Source organism: Salvelinus sp. IW2-2015, linkage group LG1 (genome assembly GCF_002910315.2).
Source record: "Salvelinus sp. IW2-2015 linkage group LG1, ASM291031v2, whole genome shotgun sequence".
NCBI lineage: Eukaryota > Metazoa > Chordata > Actinopteri > Salmoniformes > Salmonidae > Salvelinus > Salvelinus sp. IW2-2015.
Genome location: NC_036838.1, coordinates 10,825,182 through 10,844,607, shown reverse-complemented (window position 1 = coordinate 10,844,607; position 19,426 = coordinate 10,825,182). Strand labels below are relative to the sequence as shown.

General features: G+C 39.8%; 1 protein-coding gene across 1 annotated transcript; it reads right to left on the bottom strand.

The window, feature by feature from the left end:
• Window positions 1-36: 36 nt before the first annotated feature.
• LOC111960936 (calpain-2 catalytic subunit) lies at window positions 37-18,906 on the bottom strand. The gene is made up of 21 exons (XM_023983094.2): window positions 18,599-18,906; window positions 17,978-18,047; window positions 14,216-14,334; window positions 13,850-13,983; window positions 13,339-13,507; window positions 12,747-12,830; window positions 10,818-10,903; window positions 10,664-10,732; window positions 9,188-9,348; window positions 8,758-8,927; window positions 8,281-8,292; window positions 6,799-7,010; window positions 6,605-6,641; window positions 6,260-6,325; window positions 5,977-6,034; window positions 3,050-3,114; window positions 2,681-2,749; window positions 1,733-1,811; window positions 1,174-1,290; window positions 727-785; window positions 37-590 (listed from the first exon to the last, which is right to left on the bottom strand). The coding sequence occupies exons 1-21, from the start codon at window positions 18,833-18,835 to the stop codon at window positions 567-569; spliced, it is 2,097 nt and encodes a 698-aa protein (XP_023838862.1). The 5' UTR covers window positions 18,836-18,906; the 3' UTR covers window positions 37-566.
• Between the last annotated feature and the right edge of the window lie 520 nt (window positions 18,907-19,426).

Genomic DNA, 19,426 nt, shown 5'->3' with positions numbered 1-19,426 from the left:
GTGCCCCGCGGCTCAGCATAAATGAATCAACCAAGCTTATTTTATCCACCCAATCGTATTTATTGAAAGTCCAAGATCCGTGTATAGTTGGTGCGCAACTGAGGATCATACCATAGGCCTATAGACAGTCGTAGACCGTTGGTTTATAACCTAAAAGCCTACATATAGCCGATGGATTCATTTCTGACTGTTAACATTATTATAATATAATACATCTTTATTTGAGCATTGCATGGAATTCCATGTGGACCTTCCATAAAACAGGCCAAAATAAAAAGAAATTTCACAATCTCTACAAGGCATATTTTCTAATACAAAAAGTAAACATATTACAGTGGTTTACGAACAAATATATCCTTGTTCCTCTTACAGAATGACATTCACATGAAATCTACCACAGTAATACCATACCACAGTTAGTAATGTCTAACTGAATACACCATGCAGCAGTGAATAAAATACATGCAAAAATGTGACATAAAAATATTTAAAAAATCCATTAAATAATTAATTTAATACTTGTTTTTTTAACCTGCACATTTTTCTTCGGAATGAACAGGGGTCTTCTAGATCATCGTAAATGTTAGCCACTGTAACAAAAAGAACAGACCATCATATTGCATTAGGCCTACCTGTGATGTGAATCCAAGCTATCTGCAGTACCATATCCATCAAATCCAAGTCTGAGCAGCCATCATTGTTTCTTCGAATAATTAATTCACTGACCTGATGGAAGTCGAGCTCAATGAAGCCACTGTCATGAGCATCAATCTTCATAAAGACTCCTGTATAAAATAGAGTAGTTATCAATTATTTACAGTAAAAAACACACAGGTTACTGCTCAAACTATGAATTCATTGCCTGGTGTTAGATTTGCTAGATTTTATATAATTGCAAAGTTTTTAAACACTGTTTCTTCATTAGTTATAAAATGACCACAAACTGGAGTTTGTGTTTCAGCCCAACAGCCAATTAGTTTGGAAGAGAACAAACTACATTGTTTGGAGTGAAACTACAGGCTTTGGGTTATGATACGGTAAGACAGATGTTCATAAAGCAACTGTCAGTTAAATTCCTCAAGAATAAATGGCTATATCGTTAACTGAAATGATGACTATTGAACAACAGGAAATCTTATGGATTGGGATTTTGAGAAAGCCAACTATACTCACTGAACATCATATCCAGACGCATAAGGCAGGCCACAAAGTTATCAAAGTCGATGGTCATGTCTAGCTCAGCGTAGCGAGCCACGAGGATCTGATAAATGCCATTGTTCAAAGTGAAGCCTGAGGAAGGAAAAGAAGAGTTTCCTTGTTAGAAACTGAGCAGTGAAGCATTGAGTGCAATGACAGCCTGTGTACCTAAGACTTTCTTTCTGTTGCAAACACCTTCAGTTCAGCTCAATTCCCCTTACTCCAAACTGCTTCAATGGGTTTTTAGTCTGTTATGCACATACATTATTCACTTCTAAGACCAATCAGCTTAGGCCTTGCTCAACGACTCAATTTCTGGAATTTGAACTCTATGGTTACGAGCACCAGTCCTTTTCCAAATCGGGTGCCTCATTACAATACCATTGATATTTGTCCTTTCCCCTATCTACTTCTACTTAACCGTGAACACTTTCACCAACCCATATCTGTCAGATCAGCGAAATCTCCAAGGAAGCCAAAAAGATAGGCCCAATTAAAAAGTAGTCACAGGATCAGAAAATGTCAAGAGACTCGCCTGCTTCTTTCAGGGCCATACGCATCTCTGGAGTACTCATGGTGCCTGAATTGTCCATGTCGTTCTTCTTATAGATACCCTGTAGGAACAAACGGCACATAATTACACAATTAAATATTTTTGGGTTAAATATGCTCATAATAACAATGACGTCTTCTGCACTACAGCCAGGGAAAACATAGCATGCGCCACATTATCAGCATGGGTAAGTACTACATCCACTATTTCCAACTTAAATGTAATGTGTGATTGTATACATTGTGCATTATTTCTAAGTAGTATTTTGTTTGTTTGTTTATCTTTTAGTTTTGTTGTAAATGTTGAGTGTCTTATGTTCTATTGTGTAAAACAATATGAGCCCTTATGTTAAATCTATTCCGACATATTTATCTGTACTATGTCGATAAGATTAAGATCACTTTATTGGTCAATTGAACACAATGTCCAACATTTGACTTCTGCTTTTAACCCAACCCTTCCGAAAGCACAAATACATTCACATACAGGGCGAGATGCAGGGAGGGGGCTGCCACACGGGGTGCCCAGGTAGCTGTTGTTTTTAAGTGCCTTGCTCAAGGGCACACAATGGGATCTAGGATACCTTCTGGTTGCCAACTCACTTCCCAACAGATTCTTCCCGTCAGACCCGGGATTGGAACTGGCAACCCTACAGTTGCTGGCTCGCCTTTCTAACCGCTCGGCTACCTACCGCCGAAACGATGGCCATCTATTTGTAATAAATATGAGAGTATTACAGAGGTCAAGACCCTCCTCTTTTCTTTTTGTGACTAATCTCAGATAACATGCTCAACCAAAAACAATGATGAGATGCATATGTCATACCTGTGACACCTGTTGTAGAAATTGCTGGGAACTACCAATAGAAAATTGCAATCACGGCACCCACTTCGGGGTAGAAATTCAAACCCTTCTCGACACATATCTTACCAGGTATTTCTGCACTTTCTTCCACAGAGTAGCGAATTCCCCAAGGCCCAATTTTCCATTCCCACTGTCCTACTGTAGAGTTAAGATTCAAACTTTCAGTACGAGCACACCACATCGTATAATTGGTTGAACATGGAACATAAGCAAATTCTTACCACTGGCCAGCAGATGAAAGCACTGCTTTACTTAATGTGATATAAGTTAGGAGATTGACATACTATAGTATAGAACAGAGGAGGCTGGTGGGAGGAGCTGTAGGAGGATGGGCTCATTGTAATGGCTGGAAGTGAATAAATTGAATGGTATCAAACACATCAAACATATGGAAACCACATTTAGTCTGGGAAAACTGATGGAAAGAAAGGATACATCCATGAGGTTGACCATGATTCTACAGGTTTCAAGACTGAAGCCATCTGTTTTGATGTCAGTTCCTGCAAAACAACAAAAAGGACTATTGAGGGGTATTCCAGAAAAGGGAGATTAATGAGTTAGCCAGCAAATTTGTCAGATCTTGAATCAACGCTGCTCTAGATAGAATGTTCTGCTCCAGAGAGAGCTGAAACGATGGCAACGAATCATCCACAAAAAAAGGATAACTCAACTCTATCCTGAATTTGTGGCTACATTCACAAGATCTCAACCAATCAAATCAAATGTCCTACCTCTTCAAGAGTCATGTCACTATTCCAACATGTGACACAGTGACAGACATAATGTGGATGAATTTGCTAGTTGTTTGTTGCACTGATACATTTGTACTAGGGCATCAATGAGTGTAACCTACATAATAAAAGCTTGCATTTGCTTTATTTATCTTTCTGGAATAGCCTTCAGGTCCATCTGAGGCTGTGTACTTTCTAAGTAGTAGGAGTAACAGAGACTATCCCTGAACAGCAAACCTTGGACGATCCAATGTTCCAAACAACACTTTGTCACTCAAGTCAACCGTGTAACCGGAGTGAGCAACAGTTGACTAGATCTCAGGGCGGGTGAAATCACTTGTACAATGGGTTATCCAACACTGCGTATCCAACACTGTTGCCTGGATTACAGGCAACATTCGCACTGAGCTAAAGGGTAGAGCTGCCGCTTTCAAGGTGCGGGACTCTAACACAAAAGCTTACAAGAAATCCTGCTATGCCCTGCGACGAACCATCAAACAGGCAAAGCGTCAATACAGGGCTAAGATTGAATCATACTACACCGGCTCCAACGCTCGTCGGATGTGGCAGGGCTTGCAAACTATTACAGGCTACAAAGGGAAGCACAGCCGCGAGCTGCCCAGTGACACGAGCCTACCAGACGAGCTAAATCACTTCTATGCTCGCTTCGAGGCGAGCAACACTGAGGCATGCATGAGAGCATCAGCTGTTCCGGATGACTGTGTAATCACGCTCTCCGTAGCCGACGTGAGTAAGACCTTTAAATAGGTCAACATACACAAGGCTGCGGGGCCAGATGGATTACCAGGACGTGTGCTCCGGGCATGTGCTGACCAACTGGCAAGTGTCTTCACTGACATTTTCAACATGTCCCTGATTAAGTCTGTAATACCAACATGTTTCAAGCAGACCACCATAATCCCTGTGCCCAAGAACACAAAGGCAACCTGCATAAATGACTACAGACCCATAGCACTCACGTCCGTAGCCATGAAGTGCTTTGAAAGGATGGTAATGGCTCACATCAACACCATTATCCCAGAAACACTAGACCCACTCCAATTTGCATACCGCCCAAACAGATCCACAGATGATGCAATCTCCATTGCACTCCACACTGCCCTTTCCCACCTGGACAAAAGGAACACCTATGTGAGAACACCATAGTACCCTCAAAGCTCATCACTAAGCTAAGGAACCTGGGACTAAACACCTCCCTCTGCAACTGGATCCTGGACTTCCTGACGGGCCGCCCCCAGGTGGTGAGGGTAGGTAGCAACACATCTGCCATGCTGATCCTCAACACTGGAGCTCCCCAGGGGTACATGCTCAGTCCCCTCCTGTACTCCCTGTTCACCCACGACTGCATGGCCAGGCATGACTCCAACACCATCATTAAGTTTGCAGATGACACAACAGTGGTTGCCTGATCACCGGCAACGACGAGATAGCCTATAGGGAGGAGGTCAGAGACCTGGCCGGGTGGTCCCAGAATAACAACCTATCCCTCAACGTAACCAAGACTAAGGAGATTATTGTGGACTACAGGAAAAGGAGCACCGAGCACGCCCCCATTCTCATCGACGGGGCTGTAGTGGAGCAGGTTGAGAGCTTCAAGTTCCTTGGTGTCCACATCAACAACAAACTAGAATGGTCCAAACACACCAAGACAGTCATGAAAAGGGCACGACAAAGCCTATTCCCCTCAGGAAACTAAAAAGATGTGGCATGGGTCCTGAGATCCTCAAAAGGTTCTACAGCTGCAACATCGAGAGCATCCTGACCGGTTGCATCACTGCCTGGTACGGCAATTGCTCGGCCTCCGACCGCAAGGCACTTCAGAGGGTAGTGCGTACGGCCTAGTACATCACTGGGGCAAAGCTGCCTGCCATCCAGGACCTCTACAACAGGCGGTGTCAGAGGAAGGCCCTAAAAATTGTCAAAGACCCCAGCCACCCCAGTCATAGACTGTTCTCTCTACTACCGCATGGCAAGCGGAACCGGAGTGCCAAGTCTAGGACAAAAAGGTTTCTCAACAGTTTTTACCCCCAAGCCATAAGACTCCTGAACAGGTAACCAAATGGTTACCCGGACTATTTGCATTGTGTTCCCCCACCCCCCCCAATCCCTCTTTTACGCTGCTGCTACTCTCTGTTTATCAAATATGCATAGTCACTTTAACTATACATTCATGTACATACTACCTCAATTGGCCCGACCAACCAGTGCTCCCGCATATTGGCTAACCGGGCTATCTGCATTGTGTCCCACCACCCGCCAACCCCTCTTTTTATGCTACTGCTACTCTCTGTTGATCATATATGCATAGTCACTTTAACCATACCTACATGTACATTCTACCTCAATAAGCCTGACTAACCGGTGTCTGTATATAGCCTTGCTACTGTTATTTTCAAATGTATTTTTACTGTTGTTTTTTTTCTTGACTTACCTACACACACACACACACACACACACACACACATACCTTTTCTTCGCACTATTGGTTAGAGTAAGTAAGCATTTCACTGTAAGGTCTACACTTGTTGTATTCGGCGCACGTGACAAATAAACTTTGATTTGATTTGACTCGCATCTGCCTCAGATCCACAAAACAAAACTTTTACTTACGTTTGGAGACAATCTTATTCATGATGGTTTTCAGCTCCGTTGCAGAGATCTCCATGTCCTGAAGAAATAAAACAATACATATAAAATACAACATGTGTTTTTTTACACAATTTTGAATACTAGAGAAATCAGAACTCCCAAGAACAGCAAAGAGAATCCTTTTCCAGATTAATGATGTTTAGGTTCACCCTCTTTAACATCCTTTGTAAGTGGATGAGGTGGTTAGGATGTTGTAATGCACTGATAAAATTGTCAAAAGAATGATGTGTAAAAATGAATGTACATCTCCTGCAAGCTTTGTAAACAAGCCTCTAAATCCTGCGTCGACTTCAGCATCAGATACAGTCTCCTAAAAAATAAAATAGTTGATTTTAGAACATAATTAGAATGTTTATGCATGTAAAGATATGAGAGCATTACTCACAATAAACCAAGAAACCTGAGTTGTAATCACATATTTGTTGCTTTGGGATTCTTCTAAACAATGACTATTAGGCTAGGTTAGTTATCAATTGTGTAAGTATCAGAAAGTACCTTAAGCATTGTTACTACCCAATTTCCTAGTAAATACTAGAGGAAACAATAGCATAAAATAAAGTGAAACCAAAACAGTCTGTGCACTACTCACATCATCTAAGTCTGCCTTGACAGGATCGTCACATGGTCTAAATAGCACAACATAAAAATACAAAAAGTTGACATCAGGCAGTAACAAGCCAGACTATCAACACATTACATGTCAGAGGTCATTGTGTGTGCAGGAGTCATTTTATCACTTGGCACTGAAAATGTATGAAACCTGAACAAAGGTGAGAGTGTTACCGAGTCTCAGTCTGCTTCTCTGAGAAAACACGGATGCAGAAGTCACCATTTAGGTGCGGCTCGAAGGTGGAGGGCACAATGAGGTACTCCCCGGGGGGCATTTTGAAGCGGGTGCTAACCTCCCGAAGGTTGACGAAGGTCTCAGACCGGGCCTTTTGAGCATGTGTCAAGAAATAATTCTTGTCCAGGTGAACCTCCCTCTGACCATGAAACTGACAGGAGAACGAACCAATCAGGGAAAGATGCAGGGTGTGTTTTACGAAACAAACAAACAAAAGGCATTCCTAAAGGTTATTTCAAGTACGGAATAGGGGTTGGAACCAAAATTATTTTGTAATTGTTTCATTCTGAACAGAACCATTATTTTTTTCGTTCCGTTCCACTGTTCCGAACAGCAAAATAAAATTCTGAACCGTTTACAACCAAAAAGCAATTTATATTGTTCCTTTTTAAACCTCTTAAATCAGCATATTCTTTTTACATTTTGCTCGACATTACATTATTTTACCAATGATAGAGCAGCTCACTATGGAGCGGGCATGCATTGGACAGACAAGTGTAACTAACGCAGGGTGCGACATGCGACTGAAATGATGCGGGCGAGGAGAGTGCTAGGCATGAAGCGCTGGGCATCTTGTTGTTATGACATGCATTAGGCCTACAAAATTGTACCTACGGAGGAGCGGCTTCTATGAAGGAACTTTGAATGTCTTTGTACTTCAGAGAGTTGGCTTAACTAACATTTTACCAGAGCTTGCCCTTGATCATAATTCTCAGTTCAATCACATTACACATGATGCCACCTAGAGTTTTCAAGAGCTAAACCAGAGCTAGTAAGCTTATTATTTTTACCTTATTTTAACTAGGCAAGTCAGTTAAGAATAAATTATTATTTTCAATGACAGCCTAGGAACAGTGGGTTAACTGCCTTGTTCAGGGGCAGAACGACAGATTGTTACCTTGTCAGCTCAGGGATTCGATCTTGCAACCTTTCGGTTACAAGTCCAACACCCTGCCACCCCGAAGTGTGTGCAGAGTGGCACTAGAATTCAAATAAAAACAAGTCTTACCTTTTTGTAGTTAATAAATCCAATGGGAAACGTGATAACTATAGTTTCCTCAACTAGCATTGAAAAAGTAAATCCATTGTTCTCAAATAAAAAATCTCTCTCCCTAATTTTTTTGTGGGACTGGAAAAAAATGCCTGGAACATAAAATAACGTTATTAACCGGTTCCCATATTTTTAAAATAACAGTTCTGTTCCGGAACAGTAGAGATCACTTTCATTCTCGGTTCTGGTTCTGTTCCTCAATTTTTGACAAATATTTTCCAGTTTTTGGTTCTGTTCCCTGAACCGGTTCCAACCCCTGGTACGGAATACAATTAAAGGAGAGTACTGTAACATATGTAAATATATGTAGCAGACCTTTGTTGACTATTGGTCATTACACACTGCACGGTCTCTTTGGTTAATCCCTCACCTGTGATGGAACCTAAAACAAAAGAAAAAAACTATATTTTCACCTCATATCGACAAATTTGTTTTCTGCAAATATCTGTTATTGTGATGCAGTTATAATCATTTTAAGTCTTCTGACAAGTGTGTATGACCCCTTTATATAGTCTTAGTACCATCTCATAATGACAATGAAATCCTGAATTAATAACGGATATTTTCAGTCAGTTAAAAAGTTGCAGCATCGAAATAAACAGTTATCCAAATATATAAATCCAAATATATAAATGCCAAAAACAAAACAAAGCATTTAAATACATTTGCCAATGCCAACAGAGCATGTCAGACGCCTTTTAATTGTGATTTGAACACCTTGACTATCTAGTTCAACTTGTACGAGGAGTATGGAGTATGTGGAATTTTTTGTGAAACTGCTTTGCCCACTAGAACCTACCCCCCTTCCTCAAGACAGAGAAAGGGGGTTGAGAAAGACCTTCCTCACCTCATAAATGGCGAAGCCAATGGTGTGCATGTCTTCGCCTACTTTCCTCAGCCGGCGCCGGTTCTTCTGGATCAGGCCCACCACGAAGCTGCAGCCCACCTCGTTATCATCAGGGTCATCGTCCTCTTCATCCAGCCTGATCACAAATTGGGGGTTCATCCAGAAGGTGTCTGGAGTTGGGAGGGAGGTAATGGAATATATATATTTTTTAAGCATGAAATAGTGTGAGTTTACTTGGAAAGTATTTTGTTTGAGGAGTGTTAAGCTGAATGAGGTTTAATATAAGCACAAGACAGAGTAACAGTACACCCAGCAAACCAAGAACATTCCCAGCTAGCATTAGCTAACATTCCCATTATGAAGTTTTAATTAGGTTATAAACAGAGAGACGAATATGGTCACTTTTGAATAGTTTAGCAATTGTACTCACAGGCATGGTTCCTGCACCCCCCAGCAGTGGAACCCTTCCTCCAGCTACCATCATAGTTACACACACTCCAGTGCTTCACAGAGTCATCCGTTAGCGTATCTGGGGTCAGAGTGCAAATCTCTATGCGAGAGTAATGCCGCAGGAACTCTGTAAATGACATCCTGCACATGGGCAAGAATGGGTGGAATACTTAGTTTATACAGTTGATAGATTAAAAAGGGACAGATCCACTTTAAAGGTCGAGACATTTTGTAACTTTCATTTAATTTTCATTTCAGGTACTATGAACACATTTGGGCAAAAAGCTTAACTAAAAGATAAAACAGAGAAGACCCACACTTCAGTTTAGAAACAAAAACAGGGGCAGCACTTTTGACTGGAAATTACAGAATGCACCTTTCATTGGTCATAACATAAAACATCTTCTGGCACCAGTGGTGTAAAGTATTTAAGTAAAAATACATTAAAGTACTACTTAAGAAGTTTTTATGGGTATCTGTACTTTACTACTTATATTTTTGACTTTTACTTCACTACATTCCTGGAGAAAATTATGTACTTTTTACTCCATACATTTTCCCTGGCATCCAAAAGTACTCATTACATTTTGAATGCTTAGCAGGACAGGAAAATTGTCTAATTCAAGCACTTACCAAGATAAATTCCCTGGTCATCCCTACTGCCTCTGATCTGGTAGACTCACTAAACACACATGCTTAGTTTGTAAATGATGTCTGAGTGATGAAGTGTGCCCTGGCTAAGTATATTTAAACCCAAATACTTTTAGACTTTTACTCAAGTAGTATTTTACTGGGTGACTCACTTTAACTTGATTCATTTTCTATCAAGGTATCTTTGCTTTTACTCAAGTATGACAATTGGGTACTTTTTCCACCACTGTCTGGCACAATAGTTACTGTTAAGCGAATGCATATAACATAACATATGTCTTAAGGCTACAGCTAGCAATTTTAGCCTAACAGGTTTATTAATGCTTTGACTACAATTAGAACATTTTAACCAACAGGGCTCAAGGCTTTGGCTACATCTAGAAATGTTGGCCTAAGTGTAGCGGACCCTAGTCAGGCTAATAGTCTCGTAATGGGGTATCCCCGCGATATTGACTTCAAAATCAATATCAACCTGGGCCCAACAGGAAATATCGTTGGTTTCTCCTGTGAGAGACCAGGGTTCACATCCTACCCATGACATAAGGGTGACATTTTCGTAATGCAAAACCATTATGTGCAAAACTTATCATAAACTTCAATATAATTTGGCAGCTTGATTTATTTGGAAACTCTTCAACAATAAGCATTAAAAGGACGCGGATATCTAAATTAGTATTAATCACCTCATAACACACATTATTGAAAAGTTTGTAACTTGGCATAAGATATGTAGCTCAATGTATTACCCATACTTCTTAGTATTAGACACAAGGTTATCAACTCTAAATAACTAATATTGTTGTACCAGAATTCTCCATCATCAGCTTTGACGTTCTGGCGCTCCGAATCATCAACGGAGTTCCACTCTGAGGAGCTGGAAGGAGGGCAAAGCAGTGAAAGGTCATACAAGGTACAAGGCACCTTCATTTCTCTGAGCTATTGTTCTGATAAAGGCACACCTGTCACTCCAAGCCCCTGTCCATTCCACTTGACCCCAAGGGTTACGTATCCTGATCAGCTTCTCCTTACGGCCACGATAGGTCACCTAAAAACACATGCACAACTTACACATAAGTGCCCTCATGGACCCTCAATTGGGATCATGTGGGTGGTGGAATGATTGCGTCTTCATAGTCATTATCATTTGGGTGACACTTTATATTAAGTTTCCCTTATGCCATAACGAGAATGTTTATAGTTAGAAGAATGTAATAATTTATCTTCATTTTTTTTACCAAAATGTAAAAAATTCCACACACCTACAGTTGAAGTCGGAAGTTTACGTACACTTAGGTTGGAGTCATTAAAACTCGTTTTTCAACCACTCCACAAATTTCTTGTCGGTTAGAACATCTACTTTGTGCATGACACAAGTAATTTTTCCAACAATTGTTTACGGACAGATTATTTCACTTATAATTCACTGTATCACAATTCCAGTGGGTTAGAAGTTAACATACACTATCTGACTGTGCCTTTAAACAACAGAAAATTATGTCATGGGTTTAGAAGCTTCTGATAGGCTAATTGACATCATTTGAGTCAATTGGAGGTGTACCTGTGAATGTATTTCAAGGCCTACCTTCAAACTCAGTGCCTCTTTGCTTGATATCATGGGAAAATCAAAAGAAATCAGCCAAGAAAGACCTCAGAAAAAATTGTAGACCTCCACAAGTCTGGTTCATCCTTGGGAGCAATTTCCAAACGCCTGAAGTAACCACGTTCATCTGTACAAACAATAGTACGCAAGTATAAACACCATGGGACCACGCAGCCGTCATACCGCTCAGGAAGGAGACGCGTTCTGTCTCCTAGAGATTAACGTACTTTGGTGCGAAAAGTGCAAATCAATCCCAGAAGAACAGCAAAGGACCTTGTGAGGATGCTGGAGGAAACAGGTACAAAAGTATCTATATCCACAGTAAAACGAGTCCAATATCAACATAACCTGATAGGCCGCTCAGCAAGGAAGAAGCCACTGCTCCAAAACCGCCATAAAAAAGCCAGACTACGGTTTGCAAATGCACATGGGGACAAAGATCGTACTTTTGGAGAAATATATTCCGGGGAGTCTGACAGAACTGTTTGTCCATAATGACCATCGTTAAGTTTGGAGGAAAAAGGGGGAAGCTTGCAAGCCGAAGAACACCATCCCAAACGTGAAGCACGGGGGTGGCAGCATCATGTTGTGGGGGTGCTTTGCTGCAGGAGGGACTGGTGCACTTCACAAAATAGATGGCATCATGAGGGAGGGAAATTATGTGGATATATTGAAGCAACATCTCAAGACATCAGTCAGGAAGTTAAAGCTTGGTCGCAAATGGGTCTTCCAAATGGACAATGACCCCAAGCATACTTCCAAAGTTGTGGCAAAATGGCTTAAGGACAACAAAGTCAAGGTATTGGAGTGGTCATCACAAAGCCCTGACCTCAATCTTATAGAAAATTTGTGGGCTGAACTGAAAAAGTGTGTGCGAGCAAGGAGGCCTACAAACCTGACTCAGTTACACCAGCTCTCTCAGGAGGAATGGGACAAAATTCACCCAACTTATTGTGGGAAGCTTGTGGAAGGCTACCTGAAACGTTTGACCCAAGTTAAACAATTTAAAGGCAATGCTGCCAAATACTAACTGAGTTTATGTAAACTTCTGACCCACTGGAAATGTGATGAAAGAAAGAAAACCTGAAATAGATCATTCTCTCTACTATTATTCTGACATTTCACATTCTTAAAATAAAGTGGTGATCCTAACTGACCTAAGACAGGGAATTTTTACTAGGATTAAATGTCAGGAATTGTGAAAAACTGAGTTTAAATGCATTTGGCTAAGGTGTATGTAAACTTCCGACTTCAACTGTACATCATCTACTTTCATTTTGGGTCTCACCTCAACAGCCCCTGTTAGGGAGTAGGCATGCCCTTTCACCAGCTTCTGTCGTGTGACTGCCTCAGAATCAGCGGCACTGGTTATCTGCACCAACACAGGAAAACTAGGATTAGACCAAAGAATTGTAGGGGTGTGAGAAAAAAACTTGGAATGAACTATGAACTGAATGGTTACACAAGACCTAGATGTTCATACTGTATACAGTATATTTTGAACTTCAACTTGACCAGGTTACTTCCTACCAAGATACTTTTTCCTTGCCACTGACACGCCTGCTAGGACTTCTGGCTTAGGTCTAGGTTACTATTATTAAGCACTTTGTAACAAATGTGCTTAAAAAAGAACTGCATAATTTGATTTATTGATTGATCTGTTTATGTTACACATTTACCCCTTTCTACTCTACCTCTCGTAATGTACTTCACACATTGATTTTCCATTTCTAAACGCACACACTGTGCAAAGAAAACCTATATACCCAACACACTATCCAACAGGATAACTTGAAAATATATATATATTTTAACAGTCTATGGTGACAATTGTGCTGTTAAAATAAACAGTGTGAAAAGGACAGAAAAGAGAGCCTTACGTCAATGGAGCAGCCAAGCAGAGCCCCTGACTCGATTGCCTTCTTAATAATCTGGAACATGTTCGGAGGGGGTTTCGTCAGGTCGTAGTTCTCTGCAATGCCCCCAGTGAAGTCCTCAAAGCCCTCAGTGGTGGAGCCCCCAGACAGGGCCTCGTAGCAGCCATTCACCCTGTGGGCGAGGTAGAAAGACTGAAATTAAAAAGACTAAATCACACATGTTTAAAATAGGTCACAAGGGGGCCTCCCGGGTGGCGCAGTGGTCTAGGGCACTGCACCACGAAAATTGGGGAGAAAATGGGATAAAATTTAAAAAATATATATATATATATATATATATATATATATATATATATATAAAAAAAATAGGTCACACAATGGTTTTCCCTACAATGCCTAAAGAAAGTATTGTATTCTTAGCATTTGCCATGCAATATTTGCATTCTGTCAGCATAGATTTTTGACTGCTACACCGGCAGTTAATCATTAAGTCAGCGCAAGTATATTGACTCACTTGGCGTAGGCCTTCTCCAGCAGTGCACTCCAAAACTCTGAGCCCTCAGCTGAGTGAACAAACAGCAGCTCTCCATCTTTTGTGGGCAGCCTGTCATCAATGACAACATCCACCCACTCCCCAAACTGCCAAAACTGTGTAATGGGGGACAGAAATGAATCAATACAATTTTGTACCATATTTCATCAGTTTAGACCTTGTGTATTTTCAACATATGGATTTAAATGGTTAAAAACGTGTAGCATATTTTGATTACATTAAAGGTACACATAGTTACCTATTTGTATTTTGGGTGAGTACACAGAGTACACATAGATTTAAAAACAAAAGCCTAACATTATTTCGCTTTTTTTACTTTTATTTTACCTGAAAGTGAAAAATGCCAGCGTAACTTTCCCCAAAGCTCTGTCCAACGGGGACCACTCTAGCCATGACATCTTCATTGAGCGTCAAAGAGGCAATGGCAGCCAAAAGCCAACAGTCACCTAAATAAAAAATAAAGAACAGAATCTAAGTTTGTATATTTGGGTTTGTTTGTGTACTTTTGGGGAATATTTGCATTATGATGTTAACCACAAGCAGTGTGTGCACCAAACTATTGCCCAATGCAAACAAGAGTGCATTGTGACATGTGGCAACACACTGGAAGGATATGTCTGTAGCTAACCTCCTCTCATAGTGTGTAGTTTCCAATGGGGACAGGAAACAGTAAACAGATCTGTTAAGTCCATCGGAGAACAGCGGAAAGCAAAACGCCAACAGTCACTTGACAATAAAATAACTGGTTCTAAATGGTTTAACTGGTTGATTTTGGGTTATCTATTATATTATCAATGCAGTTGTGACATTTGCAATGGTAGGCTAAACATTAATTGGAGACAAACAATTCTGTAAACTAGAGTCCTATCATAAAGTTTGTTATGAGGACATAGGCCATTGAGTCACATTTTCAAGTTAAGTCAACTGAGGAAATCAAATGAACAAAACTAGGTAACAAAATATTAGTTATATAATACTGTTTTTCTCAATCACGTGCAAGCGTTTTCCCCCCAGAACTGTGGACAAATGTAACTATAGCAGAACAACAATGATCAAATGGCCAAATTAATTTGCCAAACTTCTGATCACTTTTTTGTCTTTGTATCTGGATTGCATATCTCAGACTCCCTTTTGCAAAACTATAAATACAAATAAATACAAATCAATGAATATAAAATTTGGTAACACTTTACTTGACACCTAGCGTCATAACACATTATGATACGGTCATAACCATGTCATAAGATGTCATAACAGCTGACATAACTTGTCATAACCTGTGATAATATGGTGATAACACTGTCATGACCTCTATATTTACACCTGTTGTGACATATATGGCGTTATTTTATGGCTGGTTATGACACCTACATTCAATTGTTTTTTTTTCCCCTGCCAAGAAGTTTCCTTTCGATTGAAAATGTGTTTCTTAAATCCTGTGTTGTTGTTGTAACGAATTCTTTAAAGTCGTGTTTTTAAACTTTATAACACTGTCAAGAAGCACTATGACCATCCTGTGTCACTTTACTTGGATTAAGAAAATACACTTTGACACTGTCAAGAAGCATTATGACCATCAGAATCATATAAGCCAGATAGGCCTATTACATGCATGCCCTTATGTCAATCATCAGTCAAAAAGAGGGTGTCTTGTCCTGCTCCTGAAATATGCTCCTGCATTCATCCCAGTCATCAGCAACAGAGAATTGGGGTAGGTACATGTCTGACATCAGTGTGTGCGCAATACAATGATAATTCAATATGGTCAATTTCAGAAAATGTTATACAACATAAAAATACTGTTGACAAATAGGCTATGATGTAATTTAATGTTTTGCCGTGTGATGTGGGTTTTGACACTCTTATGTAGGTGTCATAACCAGCCATAAAATAATGCAATATGTCACAACAGGTCTAAATATATGTGTCATGACATTGTTATGGCCATATTACGACAGATGACACGCTATGTCAGCTGTTATGACATATAACGGCACTAGGTGTCAAGTTCACTGTTAAGTGTTTTGTTCTCCGAATCATAACACATTTTCATCAGAAGAGAAATAAGTCTGAATGTGTTCACTGTTTCCAGCCATCATCAGTAAATAATAGTGCACAAAATTCTAAATCACCATCAGTTCTATATTTTTACAACATTGCGGACATGCAGAGGTGCAGAGAATAAGGTTGGGTTATTTCTAAGTAACTTTGGGTTAGTCCTAAGTCGTCATCGCCAACATTGTGACCCTCCATTACAGCGCTTTGCTTTGGTGTGTGTTGAGGCTTATACATTCATCATATAAGTTGTGTTTCTCCACTGTATTTGTATTTCGTTATTTCTATTGGGGATTGTCTGCTTGGTGATGGAAAGATTACAAAGGTATAAGTAGACCAGCCTACTTATTAAATACATGGAATTTGTTTCTGATTATACCGATGAATAAATCCTGCACATAATGTGCTATTTTCCATTTTCTTTTTGATTAGAAACAATATTTAACTTGATGTGTAAGAATTTATTTGGTGAAAAATGCATAAAAGGACAGTAATTGCCCATTATATTGCACCTTGATAGTTGAATTTCCAATTTTGATCATTAAGTGACTGCAAAGACAATATATGGATGTAATGAGATTTTTTTTAAGACAGACTAACTTTCTGTTTTGTCAGCTTGACTTAAGAGGTATGTAGTTGTCACGTTCTGACCTTAGTTCTTTTATGTCTTTGTTTTAGTATGGTCAGGGCGTGAGTTGGGTGGGTTGTCTATGTTCGTTTTTCTATGTTGTGTTTTGCGTTTGGCCTGGTATGGTTCTCAATCAGAGGCAGGTGTCGTTAGTTGTCTCTGATTGAGAATCATACTTAGGTAGCCTTTTTCCACCTGTGTTTCGTGGGTGATTATTTTCTGTTCTGTGTTTTGTATTTTCACCGTTCAGGACTGTTTCGTTCTCGTGTTTTGTTGTTTTTGTTCGAGTATTCGTTTTCATTAAAAGAGATAATGAATACTTACCACGCTGCACCTTGGTCCTCCTCTCTTTCTCCCAACAACGAACGTTACAGTAGTATTGTTGTGTTAATCCTTTTTGCAGGCAGTCATGTTCTTTTGATGATTTTATTTGCAATTGATTCATGTATTCATGTTTTAAAAAGGTAACTAGTGTACACTGTTTTGAAAATCAACATTGTTCCAAAGAAATGCTTGTATGCGATTGAAAACATTTTTAATATAGAAGTTAATTTAACTTAATATCAGCAGGGTAACTAAGTTGAAACAGCTAAACTTACAGCCTGTTATACATGCTCAGAACATATCAAGCTAAAATGAAGCATATAAATTGGCATTGAAGCTGTCAGTTTACAAAAAACTGGCACACAAATGGTAGTGCCTCTGAATGAATTAAAGACTATTCAAACTTCTGCAACCTACGAGTGTCCTGGCTGCTACAAAATAAAGCTTAGCTGGCATGCATGTTTTCACAGTTGTAGCTTTGAAAAAAAGAGAAACCAGAATTCTGGTGTGGTTTTACAGAGGCACGCACACAAGTGGTGAGTCAGCCTATGAAGAACAAAAAATTATATTCTCCCATTCTGCAAACTAGTTACAACAGGGAAAGGCGCGTGTGCCCACGTGTATGTGTGTGTGTGTGTGTGTAGTCTTCACTTCCCACTTGGGCACAGTCTCCTTAAAAGCATATATCCCGTTGATTAAACCAGTGACAAACAATGGCCAAACCCCTTTCTGTGGTGTGAGGGTGATATCAAATTTCAGCTGCATTTTTACAAGACCAAAAAACTTAATTATCCCTTTTAGATGATTGCCCTTCCAGAATATGTACCAGAAAAGGCACAGTTATATGTTTCAGGTGGTTTGTATTATTTATTTGGCAGAAGACTGGACTCTACAATAAACAGTGCTGAGGAAGGCCATAGGGCTCTTATGCAGTGCATGAAGAATGTAAATGTTTTAAGCCGTGAGTGTAGGGGCTGTACTAGTTCAACTGGCGTTTTGATGCAATGGGGGCTTTTCCAAAGGCAGTTTTTCGAATAAAAATTGCTTTGCAGTGGAGCCTATAAGAGTGTGACATAACTTACCTAGAGCTCCTTGACAGATATCTGTTCTGGTGGCTCCTCCAACAATGAACTCTGGACTTGAGCACAACTCCTGAGGATATTATGTCACATTTCACCATGCATTAACCACAAGAGCAGAAAAACAAACAACAAAGCCAAGAGCATTTTCTATGCTTAGGATATCTCATATAAAAGCAAAGGAAAAATTGATAAATCAAGTAACAATGTCAAATTATGTATTAAGAAATTCACAATCTACATAGTATATGCAATATTGTCAAGCTGTCGCAAATTCCAAATTCTTTACAAGCATTCTCGAGAATCATTAAACTGCATAAATCAATGCTTAGCTTGGTTTTATCCTGTCCTCCGGTGGACAAATCTTGTCTCTACAGCATGAGTAGACTATTGACGCAGTTGAGTTGAGCTTGATTCAAAGCCCCTCTACTTAATATTTTAGAAAATAATCACAGAGTAGGCTATAGGCCAAATGATGCACGGGGTAGTTTAAAACGCACGGGGCAACAATATGAACGGAGCAAATATGATGGGAAATTGGAAATACATATATATTATGTTTCAAATAAAACTTTCTAAATAAACTTAAACATATAACGTTAATGGGTGGAAAAATAGACTTACTCCTGGCCTTTTCCATTGCACTGCTCTAGTTTTGTACGAGCCTGGTCCGAGTTCATTAAAGCCCAAAGATTCGGGTGCGGCTGGAAAAGTTGGATCCGAGAATAGCCCTCCTCGACTTAAACATTGCGCCCTAAGCGCTTCAAAATCCTGATTGAGATATTTCACCGCATTGGCATTGGTGCCAAACCCTGCAGCCAATGCCCGCTTTTTAGCTAGGTTAGACGCCATTCCAGACATTATCAGTGAGATGCTGTACAACGTCGTTATCACCAAAAATGTACAGATGATAATGGAAAGTTTTGCTGTGACTCTCCGCCCAAAACTTTTACAGGCGTGGCTTGTCAGACGCAAGTTAATGCGTGTTTTCGTAACATCTCTTACTTGAAAAAGAAAGAGCTCAATTGAACATCTCCATACAATTTTCACATCTTTAATTGCACATTAACAACACATATTTTAGAAATCAGAAATCTCTCATTTTCATTGGGCATTTGACATTAATTGAACGTTCTCTGTAGTGTAGCCAACACTACTAGCCTTTCCATTAACAAAGTCAACTAATAATAGTCTAGGCCAGGTATTCACATTTTTAAAATAATATTTTTTTTTTTAAATAAAAAATATTTTTAAAAACGTTCTCCACATTTTCAAACTTGTTTCACTGACATCTAACCATCTAGTGTTCAGCGAAATTACAACACAATGTCAAATACAGGTAGCATAGTCAAATAATCAACATCCAATCACATTAACCGTTACTCTCTCGCGGGAATTCCACTAACAGTCCATATGTAGCCGTAAGTCCTCCACAATAGTATGGGACTTGCC

What these genes read in the sequence shown, in the direction of transcription:
- LOC111960936 (XM_023983094.2), bottom strand. Translation starts at nt 18,835, where the DNA reads ATGTCTGGAATGGCGTCTAACCTAGCTAAAAAGCGGGCATTGGCTGCA. An exon ending in TCAAGGCAGACTTAGATGAT is followed by an intron (nt 6,326 to 6,604) that starts GTGAGTAGTGCA and finishes TTTATTTTTTAG; the next exon opens with GAGACTGTATCTGATGCTGA. An exon ending in TATGGCCCTGAAAGAAGCAG is followed by an intron (nt 1,291 to 1,732) that starts GCGAGTCTCTTG and finishes TTCCTTCCTCAG; the next exon opens with GCTTCACTTTGAACAATGGC.